Source organism: Mytilus galloprovincialis, chromosome 10 (assembly GCF_965363235.1).
Source record: "Mytilus galloprovincialis chromosome 10, xbMytGall1.hap1.1, whole genome shotgun sequence".
In the NCBI taxonomy this organism is placed as follows: domain Eukaryota; kingdom Metazoa; phylum Mollusca; class Bivalvia; order Mytilida; family Mytilidae; genus Mytilus; species Mytilus galloprovincialis.
This window is the reverse complement of record NC_134847.1, coordinates 41,269,987-41,290,655: the sequence shown is the minus strand read 5'-3', so window position 1 is coordinate 41,290,655 and position 20,669 is coordinate 41,269,987. Positions and strand designations below refer to the sequence as shown.

Sequence of the window (20,669 nt, the reverse complement as noted above, 5' to 3'; positions counted from 1 at the left end):
TTAACGGAAAAGACATGTTTTTTATTCCGCTATTTTAGATCAATGCTGACTTTTTAGCAATCGTAACTACTCGGCCATTCTCGCTACGCAGTACAATAGCTTTCTTCGTGCAACCAGAAAGGCCGAGTTGTTCCGATTGGACTTTTTAGGTCACTTTTAGCATACGATTAAATGATGGTGTCTCAATTTTTTTATTTATTACATCATAGCAATGAATTATTCAGGTCTGTAAATATTTTTTTTCTCAATTCGCGCGTAACAACTATTTGTTATATCGCAGATTCTGAGATGAAATATATATAAATATTTTGATGAACACTATACTGAAAAACATCAACTGGTTTCCTGCCTAAAGTTCAATAATGAGCTCAACCTGATTTCTTTTTAGAAAAAAATGACATCTCTAAGATTATGCCACAAATGTTTTATTGTCCTAAGTAATACTAGAACAAAGCAATATCAGCTGATTAAGATATGTGGGAAAGTTTTGCAAAATAATCCTAGAAGTTGCCAGTTAGTATCCATTTTAAAATATGTAAAAAAAAAAAAATAATTATTATAAATTAACATGAGAGAATAGTTTCATTATCAAAGACGAACATAAGGATTACTAACATGCGAAAGCAATGTACATTTAAAGCTTTATATTTCTTTTTTTCACACCTTGTATATGCAAATACAAATGTACCTAATGTTACAAAGTTTAAAATAGACATATTTTTATATGTCCATTCATGATTGACCTTGACCTCATTTTAATGGTTCAGTGACTGCTGGAAAAAAATCGTGTTTTTGTCATGTTAATTTATTACTATTGAGTAATTTAGGGTAACTAAATTTGGTAAGGGTTCCTTGCATTACATCTACATGTCTGTGAGACAAGGTTAATTGGCCTTGGACCTCATTTAATTGGCCCTTGATTAAGTTTACAAATTAGGTCTGGGTCTCATATACTATAAGCATGATAAGCACTAGGTCAAATATATTTCATGTATAATAATTATAAGCTAGGTACACATGTCAGTCTGGCAAGTTTCATCTGACCTTGACCTTATTTTCATGTTTTATTTGTCAATGTTTAGTTTTTTGTATGTTTTTTTCAAATATAATAAAGGCGCCTTGGTGGCCAGGTGGTCTTAGTCGTTTATAGTACTGTAATCACTAGCCAATCAACACTGAGATTGTCAGTTTGAAACCCCACTCATTCTGGTGCACTTGACTCCAATCTTAATTAACTAGGATTGTCAGTTTTCATATCGAAGGTTGGTAGTTTTCTCTAGCCACTTCGGCTTCCTCCACGAATAAAAACTGACAGCCACGAAATAGCCCAAAAGTGGCGTTAAAACGATACAATAAAAAAGTTGACAGTGCAAGGGCTCTATAGCCAATCAAGTCGTTCAAAACTTCCATATATATATACAGTCAAATCAATTAAATCAAATATATTTATGGTCTTCAAATAAATTTTCAACAGACACTCTTTTCATTATTAGAAGGTTCAGGTACATGTATGATAGTACCTACTTGCATTTGTTTTCTCAGTTTTGATAATTTCAATATTTAAATACTACTTCAGTGTTCTAGGATTCCCATTACCCGTTACCCGGGGTAAGTGGATTAGGACAACGGGTAAGTCATTTTTTAGCCTTTGTCACCCGGTGGTAAGTCAATTTTCAAATTCGGGGAAGCCGAAAAACTCTTGAAATTTCCCGGTCCTCTTCAATTTTCCCATATCTGCTTTTTATTTTTATTAAATCACGAGAAAAAACTTTGATAAAAGATCGAAGATTTTGTCGATGTCTATCGGCGCTTTTATTCAAGCACTCGTTTATTAGGTGTAATCAAGCGCAAAAGAGACCACATTCTTCTATCATTCTAAAAGTCGGTCACGGTGTCGGTAAAATCGGAAAATCCGGATTGATAACTGGTGCTTAAATCGGGACATAAACGATTTTTTTTCTTGTCGTCGGAGGAAAATAAACTTACAGTTGCATTTATTATAGCTCTTAATAAATGACATAGTAATAACTATAACATATTTGTCAAATTTAGTAAGAAATCGTTTTTTTTGCGCCGTCCGCATTGGTTGGCGGATTTAACTTTTAGATGTGGGTAAGTAATTTTTTTATTGATCTTACCCGTGGTAAGTCAAGGTGCCAAAAAAATCCTAGAACACTGTACTTGAGCTTAACACCAACAACAGTGTTGGTTGCTTTGTCAGCAGGTACAAGTTAAAAATGTTGTTTCCCCAGTTGCCTTCTGGCAGAAAAGGTAGGGTGAGTATGTAAGTTGATTTTTCCACAAATGTGATAAGTAAGATAGAAATAACCATAATAACTTATGTGTCAGTAACTTGTTAAAAAAAAAAATAAGGTAAACATGGTAAAAGAAATGCTGATCAATATGATCAAAGACATAAAAAGGGTATCATTTAGCTAGTGAGCAATACAGGCGTCTTTGGACCCAATTTTCATACCTTTATGGAAAATAGTGGACTCAAAAGTGTTTTTTTTTATGGACATGAAAATAGCCATTATGCAAAAATATATACTGTTCTTTGCAAATTTTATTAAAAAGAACATACATTTTTTTATCGTTTTTTCTTTTAGAAATTCTATTGCTACACAATCTTCAAGATTCAACAGCACATCAACAGCAGACAGTCCAAATGCACATACTACAATAGATCAAGATGAACATCATAAGTTTACAAAGCTAGCATCTCATTGGTGGGATGAGAAAGGAGAATTTTATGCCCTTCATTCTATGAATAGATTGCGGATTCCTTTGATACGTGATGCTTTCGTTGATGCTTCAGTTAAAGAATCAAAGATATTTCCGTTGAAAGATAAATTAATTTTAGATGTTGGAAGTGGAGGTGGAATTATTGCAGAGGTGGGTAGAAATAGATGGATAGGATTTTTTTACATATTTTCGTGGATTTCATGGATATCATGATTCATGGTAATGGATGAAAATTTAAATTTTAATGTGCAACAAAACATTAATGTTTCAAAGATTGTATGAAAACTTTGCCACAGGGAAGAAATCAAGTATTAACAAAACTGAAATTTTTCTATAATCCACCAAAGTTGGTATCTACAAAAATAGATGAATCCACACCAATAGATTTAAATTTTAATAAGCCAGAAACACATTGTAGAAGTATAAATAACTTTTCAAACTTGTCTTATAAATGTTGTTTAGGATTATTTTAGTACCTTTAGCACCAAATTCTGTATAAAAAAAGTAGTTGATATAAAAATAAGGAGATGTGGTATGATTGTCAATGAGACTACTATCCCACTGTATGTATCAATATATAAGGCTTCTTAGAGAATCTGACCATATGCCTTACCATAATTATTAACATTATCATGAAGGTCAAACGTTTTATCTGGTACTTCATATTTTTCACATAAAAGTCACAAAGTTACAAATATAGCTAATGATAATCTGTTTCTCGAGACAAGACTGTACATAGTTGAATTAATTGGCCTGTTTCACTTGTAAAGTTCAAATACATATAGAAATAAGGAAATGTGGTATGATTGCCAATGAGTCAACTATCCTTGTAGGTTCAAATGAGGTGAATGTAAGCAATTTAAGGTGCCACACAACCTTCAACAATGAGAAAAACCCATACTGTATAGTCAAATTTAAAAGGCAGCAACATGAAAAGTATAAAACAGTTCAATTGAGAAAACAAAGAGCCTTATCATTAAATAGTGCTCTTTAATTTTCTATCTTATTCTATATAATTACAGTTTCATTATTCTTGTCTAAACACAACTATTTTGAATGACTTGCAAATTCATTACTGTACACAGGCTTTACCATTTTTTGACATATACTTTTTTCTAGCCTTTAGCAAGACTAGGAGCTACAGTAACTGGTATAGACATGGTCGAAGAGAACGTACGAATAGCTCAGACACATATTTCTCAAGATCCAGAAATATCTGGACATGTAAATTATATTCATGGTGCTGTAGAAGATTTGCCGGAGGAAGGGAAGTTCGATGCTGTAGTAGCCTCTGAAGTGGTAGAACATGTATCTGATGTTGACATGTTTATCTCTTCATGTTGTAAACTCATAAAGGTGAGGAATAGGTTTTTTATTAATCATGTTAATACAGGATTGTACTGTAAATTAAAAAATTGATGCATGAATTCTTGACATTTGACAGACAAAAATGTGAATTCGTATAAATCATTGTAAATTGAAATGCAATTGCAAAAATTTGATGAAGGAAAATCATTGCTGAAGATATGAATGTGTGTTTTTATTTTTGCGAACCTAATATTTTGCAATAATTAAAACAACATCACCATGATCACAATAATTTCTATTTTCGAAGTACATAATTAAATGTGTGATTTTTATTTTTCGTTAATAGCCAACACACAGCATGCATGTCAGATCTTGGCTATGGAATTTGATATCTCTTAGCTTGCATTGTAATTTTTCTTGTATATATATATATGAGTTACATTTTGTAAAATCTATTTAGAAAAATATGACAAGGGGAGGTAATTTTTCCTCTTTATTGATTTACTGTTTCTTATATTTATATTAAAATTATTTTCAGACTGAAAATAACATGGGAGAGGGGTAAAAGCTGCTTTTAAATGGAAGTGAAACACCTAGGAATATTTTATAATCAAAGCAAAGCAGGAATAGGATTCATGTATAAAACCTCTGAACATCCAATGTAGAAAAGAAAAAGAATCAGCCCAAAAAATTACAAATTCATTTAAAATCCCTATGTTGTTAATAATTATAGGCCATCTTATCTTTTATACAGTTAAATATTTTATTCACATTTAAAATATATGCATCTTATTAGTATAATTTATTCCTTTTACTTTTAGAATCTTGAACAAAGAGAAGCAGAATATAAACGAGTGTCAAACTAATAAGTCGAAAACAAAACTGACAACGCCTTGGCCAAAAAAAACGAAAAAAATACCCAAAAGACAAACAAATTTGTACAAAACATATACAGAAAACTAAAAGCTGAGCAACATAATTCCTCCAAACCCTGCATGTGACCTCTGGTGCACTAAAAGGGTAAGCAGATCTACCTCCACATCCATTGTGTTGCTCATGTAAGTACAAACCCAGTTTTAAGCCTTGAGGTGGTACCTAACACTACAGGGAGATAACTCTGTAAAGTCAGCTAAACATTTTAATTAAAGTAACGTTGTGTTGTAAAAGGAATATTAAGCTTCTATATGATCAAAATTGGTGTTTGTCAAATTGCTTTTTTTCTGTCAAAACGGTTGGTTCAAAAAATTAAAAAAAATTATATTTTTATTAAAGTCTCAAAGTAAATACTTTGACAAAATTTTATGAAAATTAAACGAGCCAAATTAATTTTAGTGAAAGTGTTGGGTACCACCTTAATATGAGGAAAAACAGTTTGGGATTGTGGTTATGACAATTAGAACATATATATATCATGATTTGTAAAACAGGTATTCCATAATGGTCAGCAACTCAAGATTCAAAGTTTTCAGGATGTAAAAAATTGTTGAAGTATTTGGTCTTTTTTTCTCATTTCAGCCAGGGGGATATTTCTTCCTGACAACTTTAAATAAAACTTATGCATCATATTTGCTGGCAGTGCTAGGTGCTGAGCACCTGTTAAGTATAGTCCCTCCTGGTACACATGACTGGAATAAATTTATTTCACCAGAGGATCTTCAACTTTCCCTGGAGCAAAGTAAGTATTGTACATATAAAATATTAAGTCAACAAAAAGATAAATGTCCATGAGTTGCATAGGAATAATTGTGTATCACTACGAAAAACCATATGATATCAGGGGGAATCACATAGATTTTGTATTTATATTCTCATTCTGTTGACCTTTCATATAAGTTATTTCCCTTAATTGATGATTATTGAACATTTATAGAATTTTTGTCCATTATCTTGAAAACTATATAATACTGTTTATTTTTATTTTTTTTATTTATTTATTTTCCAGTATTCTTATCATCTTGGAATGAGGAAAACTTGCACATTTGTTGATATTAGATTTCATTGTTTTGCCAAAGTGTTTGAGCTTACATAAACCTTATGGATAAAAATTTGTACCGATAATTCATTTGAACATTTAAATTCCTGGTTCGCAATACCCATGTAAAAAATGAAAATTTGATAATTTCCTTTTATCTCATGAATTCATGAACCCACAGTATTCTGTTGATATTACCCATTAATGATTATTGACCAATTTTAACAATTTGCATATTATCTTGAAATCTATAAAACAATACATGTAGAAAGAAAGAAATAGTAAAAAGCAAAATGAGCAGCAATGCAATATCATTACACGTTATTCATCTTTTTTTAGATACAAATTTTAATACAATGTACATTGAAGAGTTGTTCCAAAATTAAGTGCATGGGGTGATATTTAGGCACCTTTTGAAGAGCTCAACCACCCATAAAATTAAATTGATTTGAATGCCTTCTATCCACTTACCTTAATAATTTTGGAACAGCCCTTTCATAAAGGATTAATCAATTTTTCTTTTCTTTCCAGATGGAATGACTGTGCGTTTGCTACATGGCATGTGCTATAACCCAGTTATCAACAGATGGTCATGGATTAGTAACACTAACATCAATTATGCCATGTATGCAGTAAAATCCAGCCAGTCTATACACTCACATGATACAATAGAACAGACAGATTAATAATTCTCTTTTATGCACATTATTAAAATGTAAAACGATCTACATTTGTTTTGTTTTTGACTTCGTATTAAAAAAAAATGCATTGAACAATGGAATAAGGTTTTAGCTAACTCATGCTGTTATTCCAGCAGAACACTTTGAGCAATGATGAAAGAGAAAACAAAAACAACACTTTTAATTCTGTCTTGTTCAGTACGATGTGAGCCAAGGCTCTGTGTTGAAGGCCGTACTTTTACAAATTGTGACTTGGATTGAGTGTTGCCAAATGCACTCATATCACATCTTCTTATATCTGGCTTAACATTTTGGATATTTTCAAACTGGATTCCTGTAAAATCTTAAGTCTGGTGAAAATTTCAAAGCATATTTTCATATATGTTTTTTTTAACAGATTTATATTTTTTCCTCTCCATTTACTTTATAATATTTTGAAACATATGCCAGATTGTCACAGAAATTTTAAAAAAATATGATTGTGCATATAACAAAATGAGAAAAGTTAAAATAGTTCAGAAATTAGTGATAAAAAATAAAAATGGGACCCTGAAATAATTAATTCAAACAGAGGTTAAAGATCTTAAATTGCATGTGATGCAATTTCCAAAAAGCATATACATTTTTTGCACTGATAAGCAAATCATTTCCTCAATCAAAATTGATTATTAAATAGTTAAAAATGAGTTATCTCCCATATATTGGAAGATGAATTGGTTGACAAAACTTATAAGTTTATTCACTTCTCATTTTTTATACTACAGTTTGCATGAATATGCTCTCTTATTTCTCAACATGTTATAGTAATCCAACTTCAGTATTAAGGTGAATATAATAAAGTTAATATTAAGGTATTATTAAAAGGGAGACTATAAAAAGGGGAAATAACAAAATAAATTAAAGAAAAACAAGAAATGTCGCCTTCTTTACTTATCATTGATATTATGTTTATAGTCCTAAATTATAAAATATAAAGCTTATCTACAACTATCACATAAACTTAACATGATCCAAGAAAATGAGGTCGAAGTCATATAAACCAAACAAGACATACATGTACACCTTACAATCATTCAATACACTAAATATATATTGATTTTAGTTTCCAAGAAACAGACTTAACCAAGAAAACTAAACATTGACCAATGAACCATGAATATGAGGTCAAGCTCAGATAAACCATGCCAGGTAGACCTGTACAGCTTACAATTCTTCCATACAAATAATATAGTTGACATGTGACATGTTGCTTATAGTTTAAAAATAAACCAAAAAACAAAAACTTAACACTGAGCAATGAACCGTGAAAATGAGGTCAAGGTCAAATAAAACCTGCGAGACTGACATGTACATCATAAAATATTTCCATACACCAACTATAGTTGACCTATTGCATATATATATAGTATTAGAAAAAAAAGACAAAAACTCAACCTTAACTTCACCACTCAATTATGACTGAAATATCTTTGTGAAATAGTATGCCCAAGCGGACATGTCCAAAGCCCCAAACGGACATTTTTAATGATCGATAGTTGGTCAAAATTGAAATGACCGTTTTATGAAAAATGCCTTGAATAACAAAAAGTGGCAAACCAATTCTATATGACCGTTTGAGGCTGAGAGCAGCCGGACTTTTTATGAAAGTTTCGGTCATGACCGGAATATATGACCGTTTTGGAAGCCTTGCACTGAACCATGAAAATAAGATCAAGGTCGGATGACACCTGCCAGCTAGACATGTACAATCATTCCATACACCCAATATATATTAGACCTATTGCATACGGTATAAGAAAAACAAACCAAAACACAAAAACTTAACTATTACAACTGAACCATGAAAATGAGGTCAAGGTCAAGGTCAGATGACACCTGCCAGTTGGACATATACACCTTACAGTCCTTCCATACACCGAATATATACTAGACTTATTGCTTATAGTATCTGAGATATATATGGACTTGACCACCAAAACTTAACCTTGTTCACTGATCCACGAAATGAAGTCAAGGTCAAGTGAAAATTGTGACTGGCACAAGGACCTTGCAAGGTATGCACATACCAAATATAGTTATCCTATTACTCATAACAAGAGAGAAATTAACATTACAAAAAATCTTAACCTTTTTTTTCAAGTAGTCAAGTAGGTCAAGGTCAATGGACATTGTGACAGATAGAAACTTCGTAACATTGATCATCTATATATAAAGTATGAAGCAGATCATCTATATATAAAGTATCATCTATATATATAAAGTATGAAGCATCCAGGTCTTCTACCTTCTAATATATAAAGCTTTTAAGGAGTTAGCTAATGCCGCTGGATAACTATCCCTATGTCGAGCTTTCTGCGACAAAAGTCGCGGGCTCAACAAAAACATGATCAAAAGTGTGAATATCAATATTTTTAAATTTTTATTTCTGAAAAAAAGATGTAGTATTCCAACTCCAGTATAAAGATGGATATATTTGTTAAAGATTAAGGTATTCATGGTACTATCAAGAGAGAGAGAGAGAAAAAAAGAATCACAATGTAAAAACATAAAAAGCTCCTGCTTCACAAGTGAAACCTATCATGTTACACATGTTAAAACTATGTAGATGAGTCATACATAGTGATAAGGTATCGTTCAATATTAGATTGGTAAATGTCTATTTGTACATGTCAATTATGTAACCCTTATACATTAATACACAATTTGAAAGTTTTCATTGGTTCAGGACCAACAAAGCCATTACCGAGAAAAATGACAGACAAATAATATTAAAATCATTCACTTTAAGGGGAGCCAAGAACTATTAGCAAACAAGAAGTGGCAACATGGGAGATGCACACTCAACATTATCAAGACCAAATATTAAACTTTCCATTTCATAAAAGTAGAGAAACATTTGACAAAATTTTCATGTACATGTACAATGAAAATTGTAAAATTTCAAACTATCAGCAAATAAGAAGTGGGTGGCTTCACAGCAGATGTAAGATTGCTTACTAGCTGCTACTTAATGAGGCTGCAGACCAAATGCATCCTTCTCCCGCAACACATGAAATTGAAATTCAATTCAAATCAATTAAAAAACTTTTAGGTTCTTGACTTGGAATATCATATCAACTGGGAAATATTTATGCTCCATATGAGGGTTGCTAAAGAAGTTAAAATTAATTAATTCTGTGCAGCCCTTTCATCTGCACTATGTTAACACTCATTGTTGAAGTCCATGTAATGACCTGTGATGGTTGCATTTTTTGACTTTTTGGTAATAGTTGTATGGTTTTAAATTTCATATATTTAACACGGAATTTGTTTTATTTGTGGATTACTAATTCTTCTATGTGACTTGAACATATATGTTACTAATGTTGGTCCTTCTGGCATTCAGTTTTCTTCATCTGTTTCCCTTATGCCTGCAGATATTGATACATTTTGGTACAGTAATGAGCTTCAAATTGAGTTCACATTTTTTTCTGGTTGAGATATTTTTGGAAGTTACAGCCCTTGGACTATGGTTATTTCTGCTGATATTTAGTGCATTATAAGTGAATAGCAATAATTCTAAGGTCAAGTTTGTGTTTTGTTCCATTTGATTGACTTTTGGCAGAATTGCAGCCTCAACAGTTGACACAACAAATTTCATGAAAATTGTAATTAACCACCATTTCTAGTTTGTTTTTCATTTAAGTTAGATTGAGTTTGCATATAAATAAGCATTGGCTTCTTGTTTAACCAACACATAAATTAAATAATTGTTACACAACAATTCTGAACACAATTTCTTGTATCTCTGCTTGCCAAGTGTTACAATCCAGGGGAATGAAAAACTCAGATAAAGTTGTTTTAAAGTCAATAAAGTCATAATGACTGAGTTAGTAGGGACAAATTAAGTCAAATTAAAGAACCTTAGTGAGCACGCTCACATACCCCATGTCCCCACATTGTCATTGGAGAAATTAAATAAGTATAAGAAAAAAAATTGTATAAGAAAAAATATTGAATAATAATTTCCTGTCAATATACATAGTATGTCCTTATTATCTACAAAATTTCATGAAATTCTGTTGTGTGTTTTCAGAGGAGTTGAGATGACAAACTGTTGCAGAAGTACATTGAAGCAAATAAGTTCAAAGGGGCATAACTCCTAGAAAAAAAATTGAACCGTAATTTCCTGTCGATATGCACATTACATAGTATGTCCTTATTATCTGAAAAGGTTTCGTGAAATTCTGTTGTGTGGTTTGAGAGGAGTTGCGATGACAAACTGTTGCAGTAGTACATTAAAGTAAATAAGTTCAAAGGGGCGTAACTCCTAGAAAAAAAATTGAATCGCAATTTCCCGTCGATATGCACAACTACATAGTATGTCCTTATTATCTGAAAAGGTTTCGTGAAATTCTGTTGTGTGGTTTGAGAGGAGTTGCGATGACAAACTGTTGCAGTAGTACATTAAAGTAAATAAGCTCAAAGGGGCGTAACTCCTAGAAAAAAAATTGAATCGCAATTTCCCGTCGATATGCACAACTACATAGTATGTCCTTATTATCTGAAAAGGTTTCGTGAAATTCTGTTGTGTGGTTTGAGAGGAGTTGCGATGACAAGAAACAGGACTGACGGACTGACGGACGGACGGACGGACGGGTCAAAAACATTATACCCTCCGCAACTTCGTTGCATGGGGTAAAATAAAGTGCAGCTCTTCAGATATATGAATGCACATGTGATTAATAAAAGTTAAATGTAATTGTAAGACCTAATATGTGTTAAAATGAATTTAATATCAACTTTTATTAAAGAGTTGACTGTCATAGTTTGTGTAACATCTAAACTCGTTCTGTAAATTGTTTGTATGTTGTGGTTGGAAAACACATGGTTTAAGTCCCAGGAGTTTATCAGCTAAATCTGTCATTACAGCACCTGAAAAAAAGATATGGTCAACAAGTAATTAAATTAGCTTGATGTTTTATTGTTTCTTTAACTTTCTTAGCTGCAAAAAAAAAATATGTTTTCATCTTGGTATTGTTTTTTTAAAGGGTGTATATAAAAGGTATAAATAAAGTTACCCGTAATATTTTCTGACAAGGAATGTACAGTAGTTGTCGTTTGTTTATGTAGTTTATACATGTTTCTCGTTTTTTATATAGACTAGACCGTTGGTTTTCCTGTTTGAATGGTTTTACATTTGTAATTTTGGGGCCATTTATAGCTTGTTGTTTTCGGTGTGAGCCAAGGCTCTGTGTTGAAGGCTGTAAATTGACCATGATAATGGTTTATTTTTATAAATTGTTATTTGGATGGAGAGTTGTCTCATTGGCACTCACACCACATCTTCCTATACCTATGTAAGTATATTGCATATGTCTATATAAACTGTATAAATTTAAAGATTACTTCTACAGTAACTCCAACAATAGAAATAGACATGTAATATTGTAAAAGTACTTTTATTCACAGGGTACCAATTTTCGTGGTTTTCGTGAATGACTATATCGAAGAATTTAAGTGTCCAATGAAATAAAACAACCATTGTCCACATCAAGACATGGAAAGATCCCCATCGGTAGGTTTGAGAATATATTGAATAACGCAAAATCTGAGAATACTTTAATGGCAGTCACAGACCACATGCAAGATTATACCCATTTAATCTTTAATAACCTAAACTGCACAACTTTTGATCTTTTAATTCTAATAAAAAAATATATTTTATCTATAAAAGTCAGATTTCCAGTATTGATATGCTAGTATGATAAAGTGTTCATTTTATATCAAGGTACATTTATAGCATTTGTTTTCTTAAGGTGACATGTTTATGGCCTTATTAACACCTTTGATGGTCTTTAATCGGTTGATCACTTTATTATGGGTTAATTAGTGTTATCACTAGAATTTACATAAATTTGTAACCCTCGTTTCTATAATTTTTCATTTTTTTTTTTTTAGAAAACTAAAATCCACGAATTAAAAAAAACCCATGAACATGTAAATATTGCTCAAACCACAAAAAATGATACCAACAAATTAAAGTACTTTCACAGTACCACAATTTTATATTTAACTTAATGTAGATTTTAATGCGACATTACTATTTTGGTTCAAAAGGCATTGTAGATTCTAAATATAACACAATATCACGATCAGGTGTTATTTCTCAAAAATATGAGTTGGTTACCATGTACCTGTTATATTAAAGTATAGAGGTATAAATATATTCAAGCAACTGCCTGTGAGTGAATTCAATGCTGATTGATATCATTCAATTAATAGGTTTTGATTGACACAATTTGAGCAAGAATTACTTCCCGATTTGTTACAATGTTGGAGGCCTAAGATAAACCAGCCAAATTCAACTTTTAATTCATTGAGCCTTGATTCATAATTCATCACTACAATCAAGTAAGGATCTTGGTTGGTCCCCTCTGTAAAATATCCAGTATGCCGTCAAGAATTTGAATATGTCGGGAAACAGACTAGTAAGGATCTCATATCAGTCTTCTGTGTATCAGGTTTCAACTCAATGAGGCAAATAAGAATATCCCTCTAAAATTTCATTTGATTGCCACCAAGGGAAATAACTTAAACTTGAACTATGTCATAGTCATAGAAACCTATCTATTGCTTTTGATTTGTTTGTGATGGCTATCATCCTGATTTAGATAACAATAAATTTTGTATCCTTTATCTGCTTTTTCCTTTACTTATATTAAGTCATACCAGGCATAATCACATCAATTATCTTTTGAAGACTGCTAATTAGTGAAACGATATCTTTTCACAGTCCTAAATACTTCTATATCATAAAAGTGTTTTAATCTGCATATTTATGAGTAATAGTTGGGTTCATTATTTTATAATCTGCATCAATAAAACATACCTTTTAGATATCGATTTAAATATTGCTTTAATAAAGTAAACATTGTAAATAAAAAAGTATATACATATACCTGTACATAAAATGATTTTATCTTTCGCTAAATATTTAATAGAAACTGCAGTTTTACACAGGCATTCCTCTGACAAAAATGGCGGATCAGCAATGACCAGATCAAACCAGTTCTTCCAGTCTTTAGGGAATTTCAGTGGTTCTTTGTAATCATATAATAAAAAGTCATCTCCATACACCTGAAACCGTGTGTCATATTCTAAACATTTCAGTGTGACTAAGTCAGGTTTTAATTCTCTTAATTTCTTGTATGCTGTTGGAGAACTTAGGCAGGCTATACTGAAATACAAAATTTTATTATGTTATTATTTTTTAAATGACACTCACGCTTAATCAGCGGATATCCACTGGTTATTATTTTAAGGGGGTAGACCTTGGTTCAGGGAGATAACTCTTTAAATCAGTTTTGCGTTTGTAAAAGTCAAGTTTTGTTAATGAATTTTAAGCATTTACCTGAAACAGAATGGAAATATCTATGTATCCTAGAAGCTTAGAACATATTTATGAAAATGGCTGACACAAACGTACTGATGATTTTAAGAGTTATTTCCCTTAACTTAGGTCTACCTCCTTAAATATACTTCAATTATGTTGTGAGAAAAAGGTAGTGAGGAGATTGAAAAAAATATAGAAATATACTAGCTTATACATGTATATACCTATTTTTTTTAATGTATTTCTGATTTCAGAATAACAATCTATGTACAAAAACAAACATTGCAGTATTGGTTTAGAATATACCTTTTCATGGGTAATTCAGCCATGAAATGACATTAAATTCAGTAAAATGGCAAAATTACACAAATCTACTTAACTTGTGCATGCTTAGAAATAATAAAAAGCAATCTGCAAACATGGTATAAAAGCAAAAGTCAGTGTATTTTGTGTTAATCATATTCACTAAACACAATTGCTTTAATCATTTTAGTGATACTTCTGTTCTCTGCTAAATGATGTAAAATGTTTTTAAGTATTTATTGTAATTATTTAATATTTAAAAAAAAAAAAAAAATCAAAAATTTTGCTAAATGTCAGTCAAATTAAATCATGAAGACTTGCCTGATATCAACATTTTCTAAAACTTTTTTTCAGATGCTAAAAAATTTGATTGGTATTGGTATCAAATAATGTTAAATGTCCAAGAAAGCCCCAAATGAACCTTCTCCTTTAAACTACAAAATATACTGGGGATTCATTCATTTTCGTAGGTATCAATTTTGGTGGATTGAGGAAAGCTTTCAAGGAGAATTTTCATTGACATTTAATTTCATGATTTTGCTAATGTCAGCATCAATAGTTAGCACACTTGTTTCCGGTCATGAAATTCTACAAATGTTGTTGATGAATACTGTATAGCGGATTATTTTCGCAGGTGTAAAATTTCACGATTTTCAATGAATAAGATTTACGAAATATTTTTGGGGTTATTTTTAGCAATACCTTTGCACGTTCACTTTTAATTTGTCAGAATTTATTTAAGCAATTTTGTTCTTTCCAGGAAAATAAGCGAAAAATTTGCACTCCCGCTAAAATAACCTGCTATACGGTATCAGGTGATTATAGTAATACTTAGTTTATAATGTAAACGTTTAGTTTAAATATTAAACATTGTTTCATATTTTCTACATGTTCTCGTATTTACTATTACTGCTGAAGGTTTATTTGTCTCTTTCTTGCATTTTCCATTATCATCTTATTTTTTCAATTTTAATTTTCATCTTTTAACATTATTTCATATGTTTTAGAATGTCTCTATCTACAGCTGGAAAATCTTTTATACAAAATCTGCAAGTCTATCTGTATTATATTACAATTATGGCCCTTGTTCTAATAAAAATCTACAAAGTCTAAGTCTACCTGTCTTATCTCCCTTGTTCCATACAAACCTACAAAGTCTAAGTCTGTCTTACCTCCCTTGTTCTCCTACAGCTCTTAATGCCTCCTCTGCCAATCTTGTCGCTGTGGTCTCATTATACCAAAACTGACTTAATTGCTGAAAATATAAACATATTCAAATAATATCAATTCGAATCCTTAAAATCATACATGTACTGACGAGAAAAATGGATAATAAAAATAAAGTAGCTATTATTTATTAAAATATATAGCTAATATTTGAAATATTTTCTTTTAAAACTCCTTGAATCCTGATCTTAAGTTAAACATTTAACAGCAAGAACTACCAAAACAATTGACAATGCAACAGAGGATATTAGATACCAATAACTCATTCATCTGAGAAAAGAATCAGACATGTTCAAGTAAATACAGTTGGTACCAATTTGAATAAGAAATTGGATGCCCTATTAAATTATATTTTTTTTATCTTCATTACTTTTGGTCAAAATCATACTTGTTGAAGGTTATTTCTGTAGTATGTGTGCTGTGCATGGAAATCTTATGACATTGTATAATTTGGTTTTAACTTTTACCATGATTACTGCCTACCTGAAACTAATTGCACATAATTAGAAAATTGTGAATCAATATGATAATGTAATATTGTAGCTATAAAACTAATGAAATCATTTGTCAGTGTTAAATCATACCCAATCTTCTGATATTTCTAGCTCCTTTAAATTTCCTTGTTGAGCCTCAATCAAAGTTTGTTCTTGTTTGTTCTGTTCAGTATAAAACTCTTGTAATGCTGCTAATGTATGGGCAGACAACTGGGGTACATCATCATCCATGACGAACTGAAATTATAAAATGAGATTAATTTTATAGTGTGACTTTGTATGTTGTGATGTTTCACTATTGTTTCAGATAAGGGTGAAGGTTTGGTACCATTGAAACTTTTATACCTGCTGCAATTGTTTGCACCTGTCCTATGTCAGGAATTCGATGTTCAGTAGTTGTCGTTGTTGATGTGGTTTATAAGTGTTTCTCATTTCTTGTTTATTATATAGATTAGACCGTTGGTTTTCCTGTTTGAATGGTTTTACACTTGTAATTTTTTGGGCCCCTTATAGCTTGCTGTTCATTGTGAGCCGAGGCTCTGTGTTGAAGACTGTACTTTGACCTATATATAATGGTTTACTTTTATAAATTGTGACTTCGATGGAAAGTTGTCTCATTGGCCCTCATAACACATCTTCTTATAACTAATACTGTTAATAGAACATTGAATATTCAATTTGGGATCATAATGGTAAACTAGAATTGAGATAAAAACATTTTTTCCTTTTTTTCTATTTCAATTATAATAACTACTTATTGAAATGGCATATATATTCATGAAAAATGTAGTAAATTTCCAAATTTGTTATTTGAATAGCCTTTACTGAATTTATTTTAAGTTACAATTTTTAAAGATAACTAACTTTTTAAACACCCACAATAAATTTTGTTTCTTACACAGGGTATTCACCTTTTTTGTCTCTTATACTAAAATATAAAATATGTGTGATCACTTAGTTTATTGATCTTGTGGTAGCATATTTGCACAGAGTGCAGAAGGTCATGGTTTCTAGCCATGGCCAGGTCAAACCTTTGCCTGTATAATTGGTGTTTGGTGCTAATCATGAATCACTGCTAAGCCATGGCATTAAGGAGTAAGCAAGTGGTCGGCTTTGAGTCTGAATAATGTGTATTGAAAGAGAGCCATGTCTTTCTGCAGACTGTTGTGAATTACCACTTTAAAAGCTTGGCTCTACATTGCAACCTAGTAAACAGCAGGGTTCATAACCATATTGCACTATATATCCTTGTCTAAAATATGTGTTGAATTTGCCCTACTGTGTTAGATATTCAGCAGTTTTTATGATAAATTGCAAAAAATTTAAACAAAGCATCACGTGCATCCTAAAAAGTGAGACTATTACATTGTGGTAAAAATATAAAAGTATAAATAAATTGAGCACACAGTTTTTCATGCAGAAAATGTGAAGTTGTCATCAGTCAATCTTCTTGATTGAAGTTTAAAATAGAACCCAATACTTACCAATATTATACAATTTGAAAATATTGTAAACAATTTGATAAATGATGTTTTAATGAGAGGTTATTTTTTCAAGATTTATAACATTCTTAAAGATATAAAACCAACAAATTGAAAAAAATCAAAATCATCAATTTCAATGTAAAACTTTAAATGATTGGCAAATTTGAACATATATCATGTATAAATCTCAATCTTGTTGTGCATGCTATAGTTATCGTGTATTGTGTTTCTTGTGGTTAGTACTGTCGAGGCTAACTTCTAATATCGTATACAGAAAACAATACAACCATACAGTTTGACGTTTACTTCATTATAAGAGCTGCTAAGGCGACGTTCTACACTGACGTCAACCCTAGATACATAACAGTAAAACGCGACGTCTTGACTCCCGCGGTATTCTCGACATTCTCCGGGCGGCGAAAAGTAAATATCAAATTAAATTACAATCAAGAAAAAAAAAAATTAAAATTATGGCTCTCAAATTCAAACCTTAAATTTAAAACTTTAGCACAGTCACTAGCTTCAAGACTAGTTATCTTTCAGTTAAATCCCAATGAGTCTATTTCGTATATACAAATCACAGTATGTCCGTTTTTTCTGTGTACCTGTTCCTTCTTTCAATGAAATAGTATCATGTTATAGGTTTTTGAAAATAAGTCAATAAATCAAATATTTTCATAACAGTCCATAATAAGTCACAACAGTTCAACAGATACGTATCATTCAATCCATCTTTTGATATTTTCCCTGTCGGTTCTACTTCCTCAACTCTCTCGATAATTTGGCAACGTGTCTGTTTCTTTAAAATTTCTTCTAAGCCAAATTCCACTGATTTATTCGAAACCAGTATGTTTAAGATGCTGGATGTCGTAGACGAAAGTACCAGTCCTATCCCGCTGTAAGGGTCCTGATAGTAAGTATCCAAGCTTTTACTTCATCGCGATCGGTCCATCTCCTCGTATTACTTTGTCTTTGATAAAGTCCCAATAGTGGTCGGCACCAATAAGTAATGATATCTCAAAATAATAGTCTTTGGTAACTGGATGAGTGAGGCTTAATCCTTTCAGATAATCCATATTTCGGTTAACGTACCGCATATGATTATGAATTGGAACTGCCATGGTAGGAACAATAAGGACTTCAATCGGAATTTTACGACTATTTTCGGTTTCGATAAATACGGTGGTTGTGCGTAGTTCTCTCGTGCTCGTGTTGTCCTCTCCAAATGCCGATAGGTGTACAACTTCAATTCCTTCAGTTTTCAAATTCAATTTCTTCGCTAGATGCTCTGTTAAAAAAGATCTTTGTGCACCCTCATCAAATAAAATATTCGTTTCCATAGATATATTACCTGACCATACAGGAGCTACCGCAGTTTTCAGTAGCACATTTGTACGCATCTGTGTCGATGAATGCAAAACTTAAGTATCTTCCTGGTTTTCAGTGTCATTTTTAAGATTGACGGGTGTAGATTGAATATGTTTATTTGTATTGCTTGTAATGAACGCTAAACCTTCGCTGTTAACATTATTACTCGCACTACATAAGCTGGAATGATGTCTCTGGTTACAGAGTCGACACGTTTGTTTCGATTGACACTCATTAGCATGATGATTTCCTAAACAGTTTAAACATAAATTATCACGAATTACGATAGACATTCGGGCTGTGTTATCACTAATATTGGTACAGTTTGTTGGTGCATGTATCTCTTTACAAAAAACACATGGTCTCTCCGTAATATTCCGGAGGTGGCTCTTCGCGTTGTGAGCTGTGTGTATTCGCAGTGATTCTATTCCTGTATGAAATGTACATGTAGATGCGGTTGTGAAGTGACTTTCTGAAGACTCGAGATATGTACTTGTATTTTTTCCCGCCTCCATGATCTGAATTTCGTTAAGTATACTCTTTCTCAAATCTTTCAAATTCCAGTCTATTAAACAATCACGAGTTTCAATGAGTTAAAAGTGCAACAGGGGCGGATCCAGCCATTTTAAAAAAAAGGGGGGGGGGGGGGGGGGGGTTCCAACTACATGTCTACATTCAAATTCATTGATCGTCCAAAAAAAAGGGGGTTCCAACCCCTAGAACCACCCCGCTTGAATCCGCCGGAGCAATTTGCAAGCAATTGCAGTGTAGGTGGCAAGTATTTATGAAATTCAGAAAGGTTATCATGAAAAACATATTCTAAAAACATCTTTGAAGGCCTAACATATCTGGAACATTTTGTAAGTCTCCCCTTTTTCTCATATTCTAACATTTTAAGGTTCATCATAAGGAATTGAAAAATATGGCCGTGTTTACACCTCCAAAATTACTATGAGTACAGACAAACTGGTACATCCAGGAAAGTTTTAAGGCATGGCAGGAACTAGATATATAAAAGTTATATGAAGTCTACGTTACAGAAAATTAAAAACTTACCTGGATTTTGATGTTCATTTTTTTCCAGTCTGCAGAAGATAGCAAAATAAACTAACACCCGAGTTTCATTTGATACGGTCCACTCAGTTACACAGTTTAAACCTGTTAAATCACCTATTGTTTACAGGTGTCTATTGTCCATCTATTGTCCATTTAAATCAATACTACTCACAACATTGATTATATGAGGGGAGCTTCTCAATCGTTTTCACTACTTAGTTAATTTTTGCACCTTCTGCAGGAACGAAAAAAAATGGATAGCAAAATCTAGAAAAGTTTGTAATTTTCTGAAACATAAAATGCATTTATAATTTATATATCTAGTTCCTGCCATCCCTTAAAACTGTTGCAGGTGTATAGGTTAGTCTGTACTCAGAGTAAAATTTGGGGTGTAAATACGGCCATTTTAGCCAAAAGGTTATGATGAACCTTAAACAAAACGAGCAATAATAATTTATACTTTTCGGTTAAAATGTGAAGTAAAATTTGGTGAATATGTTAATATACTTTTCGCGTGTTGTGGGTGTTGACGCTTGCACTCGTCCAGAAAATAAATATGTACTCAGAAAAAGAACGTGGGTCCAAAAACTTCGCCAAACTATCCCTTCGATTATTTCGGAGTTTATCTTCGTTGGGACAGAACTTCCGGTTTGAAAT

The 20,669-nt window shown here is 31.8% G+C and overlaps 3 protein-coding genes across 4 annotated transcripts in view; 1 reads left to right on the top strand and 2 right to left on the bottom strand.

Moving 5' to 3' along the window:
* Window positions 1–20,669, bottom strand: part of LOC143047584 (proteasome subunit alpha type-1-like) — a 331,701-nt gene that overhangs the window by 278,842 nt on the left and 32,190 nt on the right. The gene's annotated exons all lie outside the window — the stretch shown is intronic.
* On the top strand, window positions 341–6,753 carry LOC143047578 (ubiquinone biosynthesis O-methyltransferase-like). Its single transcript, XM_076220678.1, has 5 exons — window positions 341–513; window positions 2,610–2,895; window positions 3,865–4,101; window positions 5,569–5,728; window positions 6,557–6,753. The coding sequence occupies exons 1-5, from the start codon at window positions 395–397 to the stop codon at window positions 6,709–6,711; spliced, it is 957 nt and encodes a 318-aa protein (XP_076076793.1). The 5' UTR covers window positions 341–394; the 3' UTR covers window positions 6,712–6,753.
* Window positions 11,460–20,656, bottom strand: LOC143047577 (EEF1A lysine methyltransferase 1-like). 2 transcript variants are annotated; one of them, XM_076220676.1, is made up of 5 exons: window positions 20,575–20,656; window positions 16,195–16,341; window positions 15,556–15,638; window positions 13,647–13,924; window positions 11,460–11,619 (listed from the first exon to the last, which is right to left on the bottom strand). In XM_076220676.1, exons 2-5 carry the CDS (start codon window positions 16,333–16,335, stop codon window positions 11,483–11,485), a joined length of 639 nt encoding a protein of 212 aa, XP_076076791.1. In that variant the 5' UTR covers window positions 16,336–16,341; window positions 20,575–20,656; the 3' UTR covers window positions 11,460–11,482. The 2 variants fall into 2 exon arrangements, with proteins under 2 accessions (XP_076076791.1, XP_076076790.1); XM_076220675.1 differs by having other exon boundaries at window positions 20,520–20,640.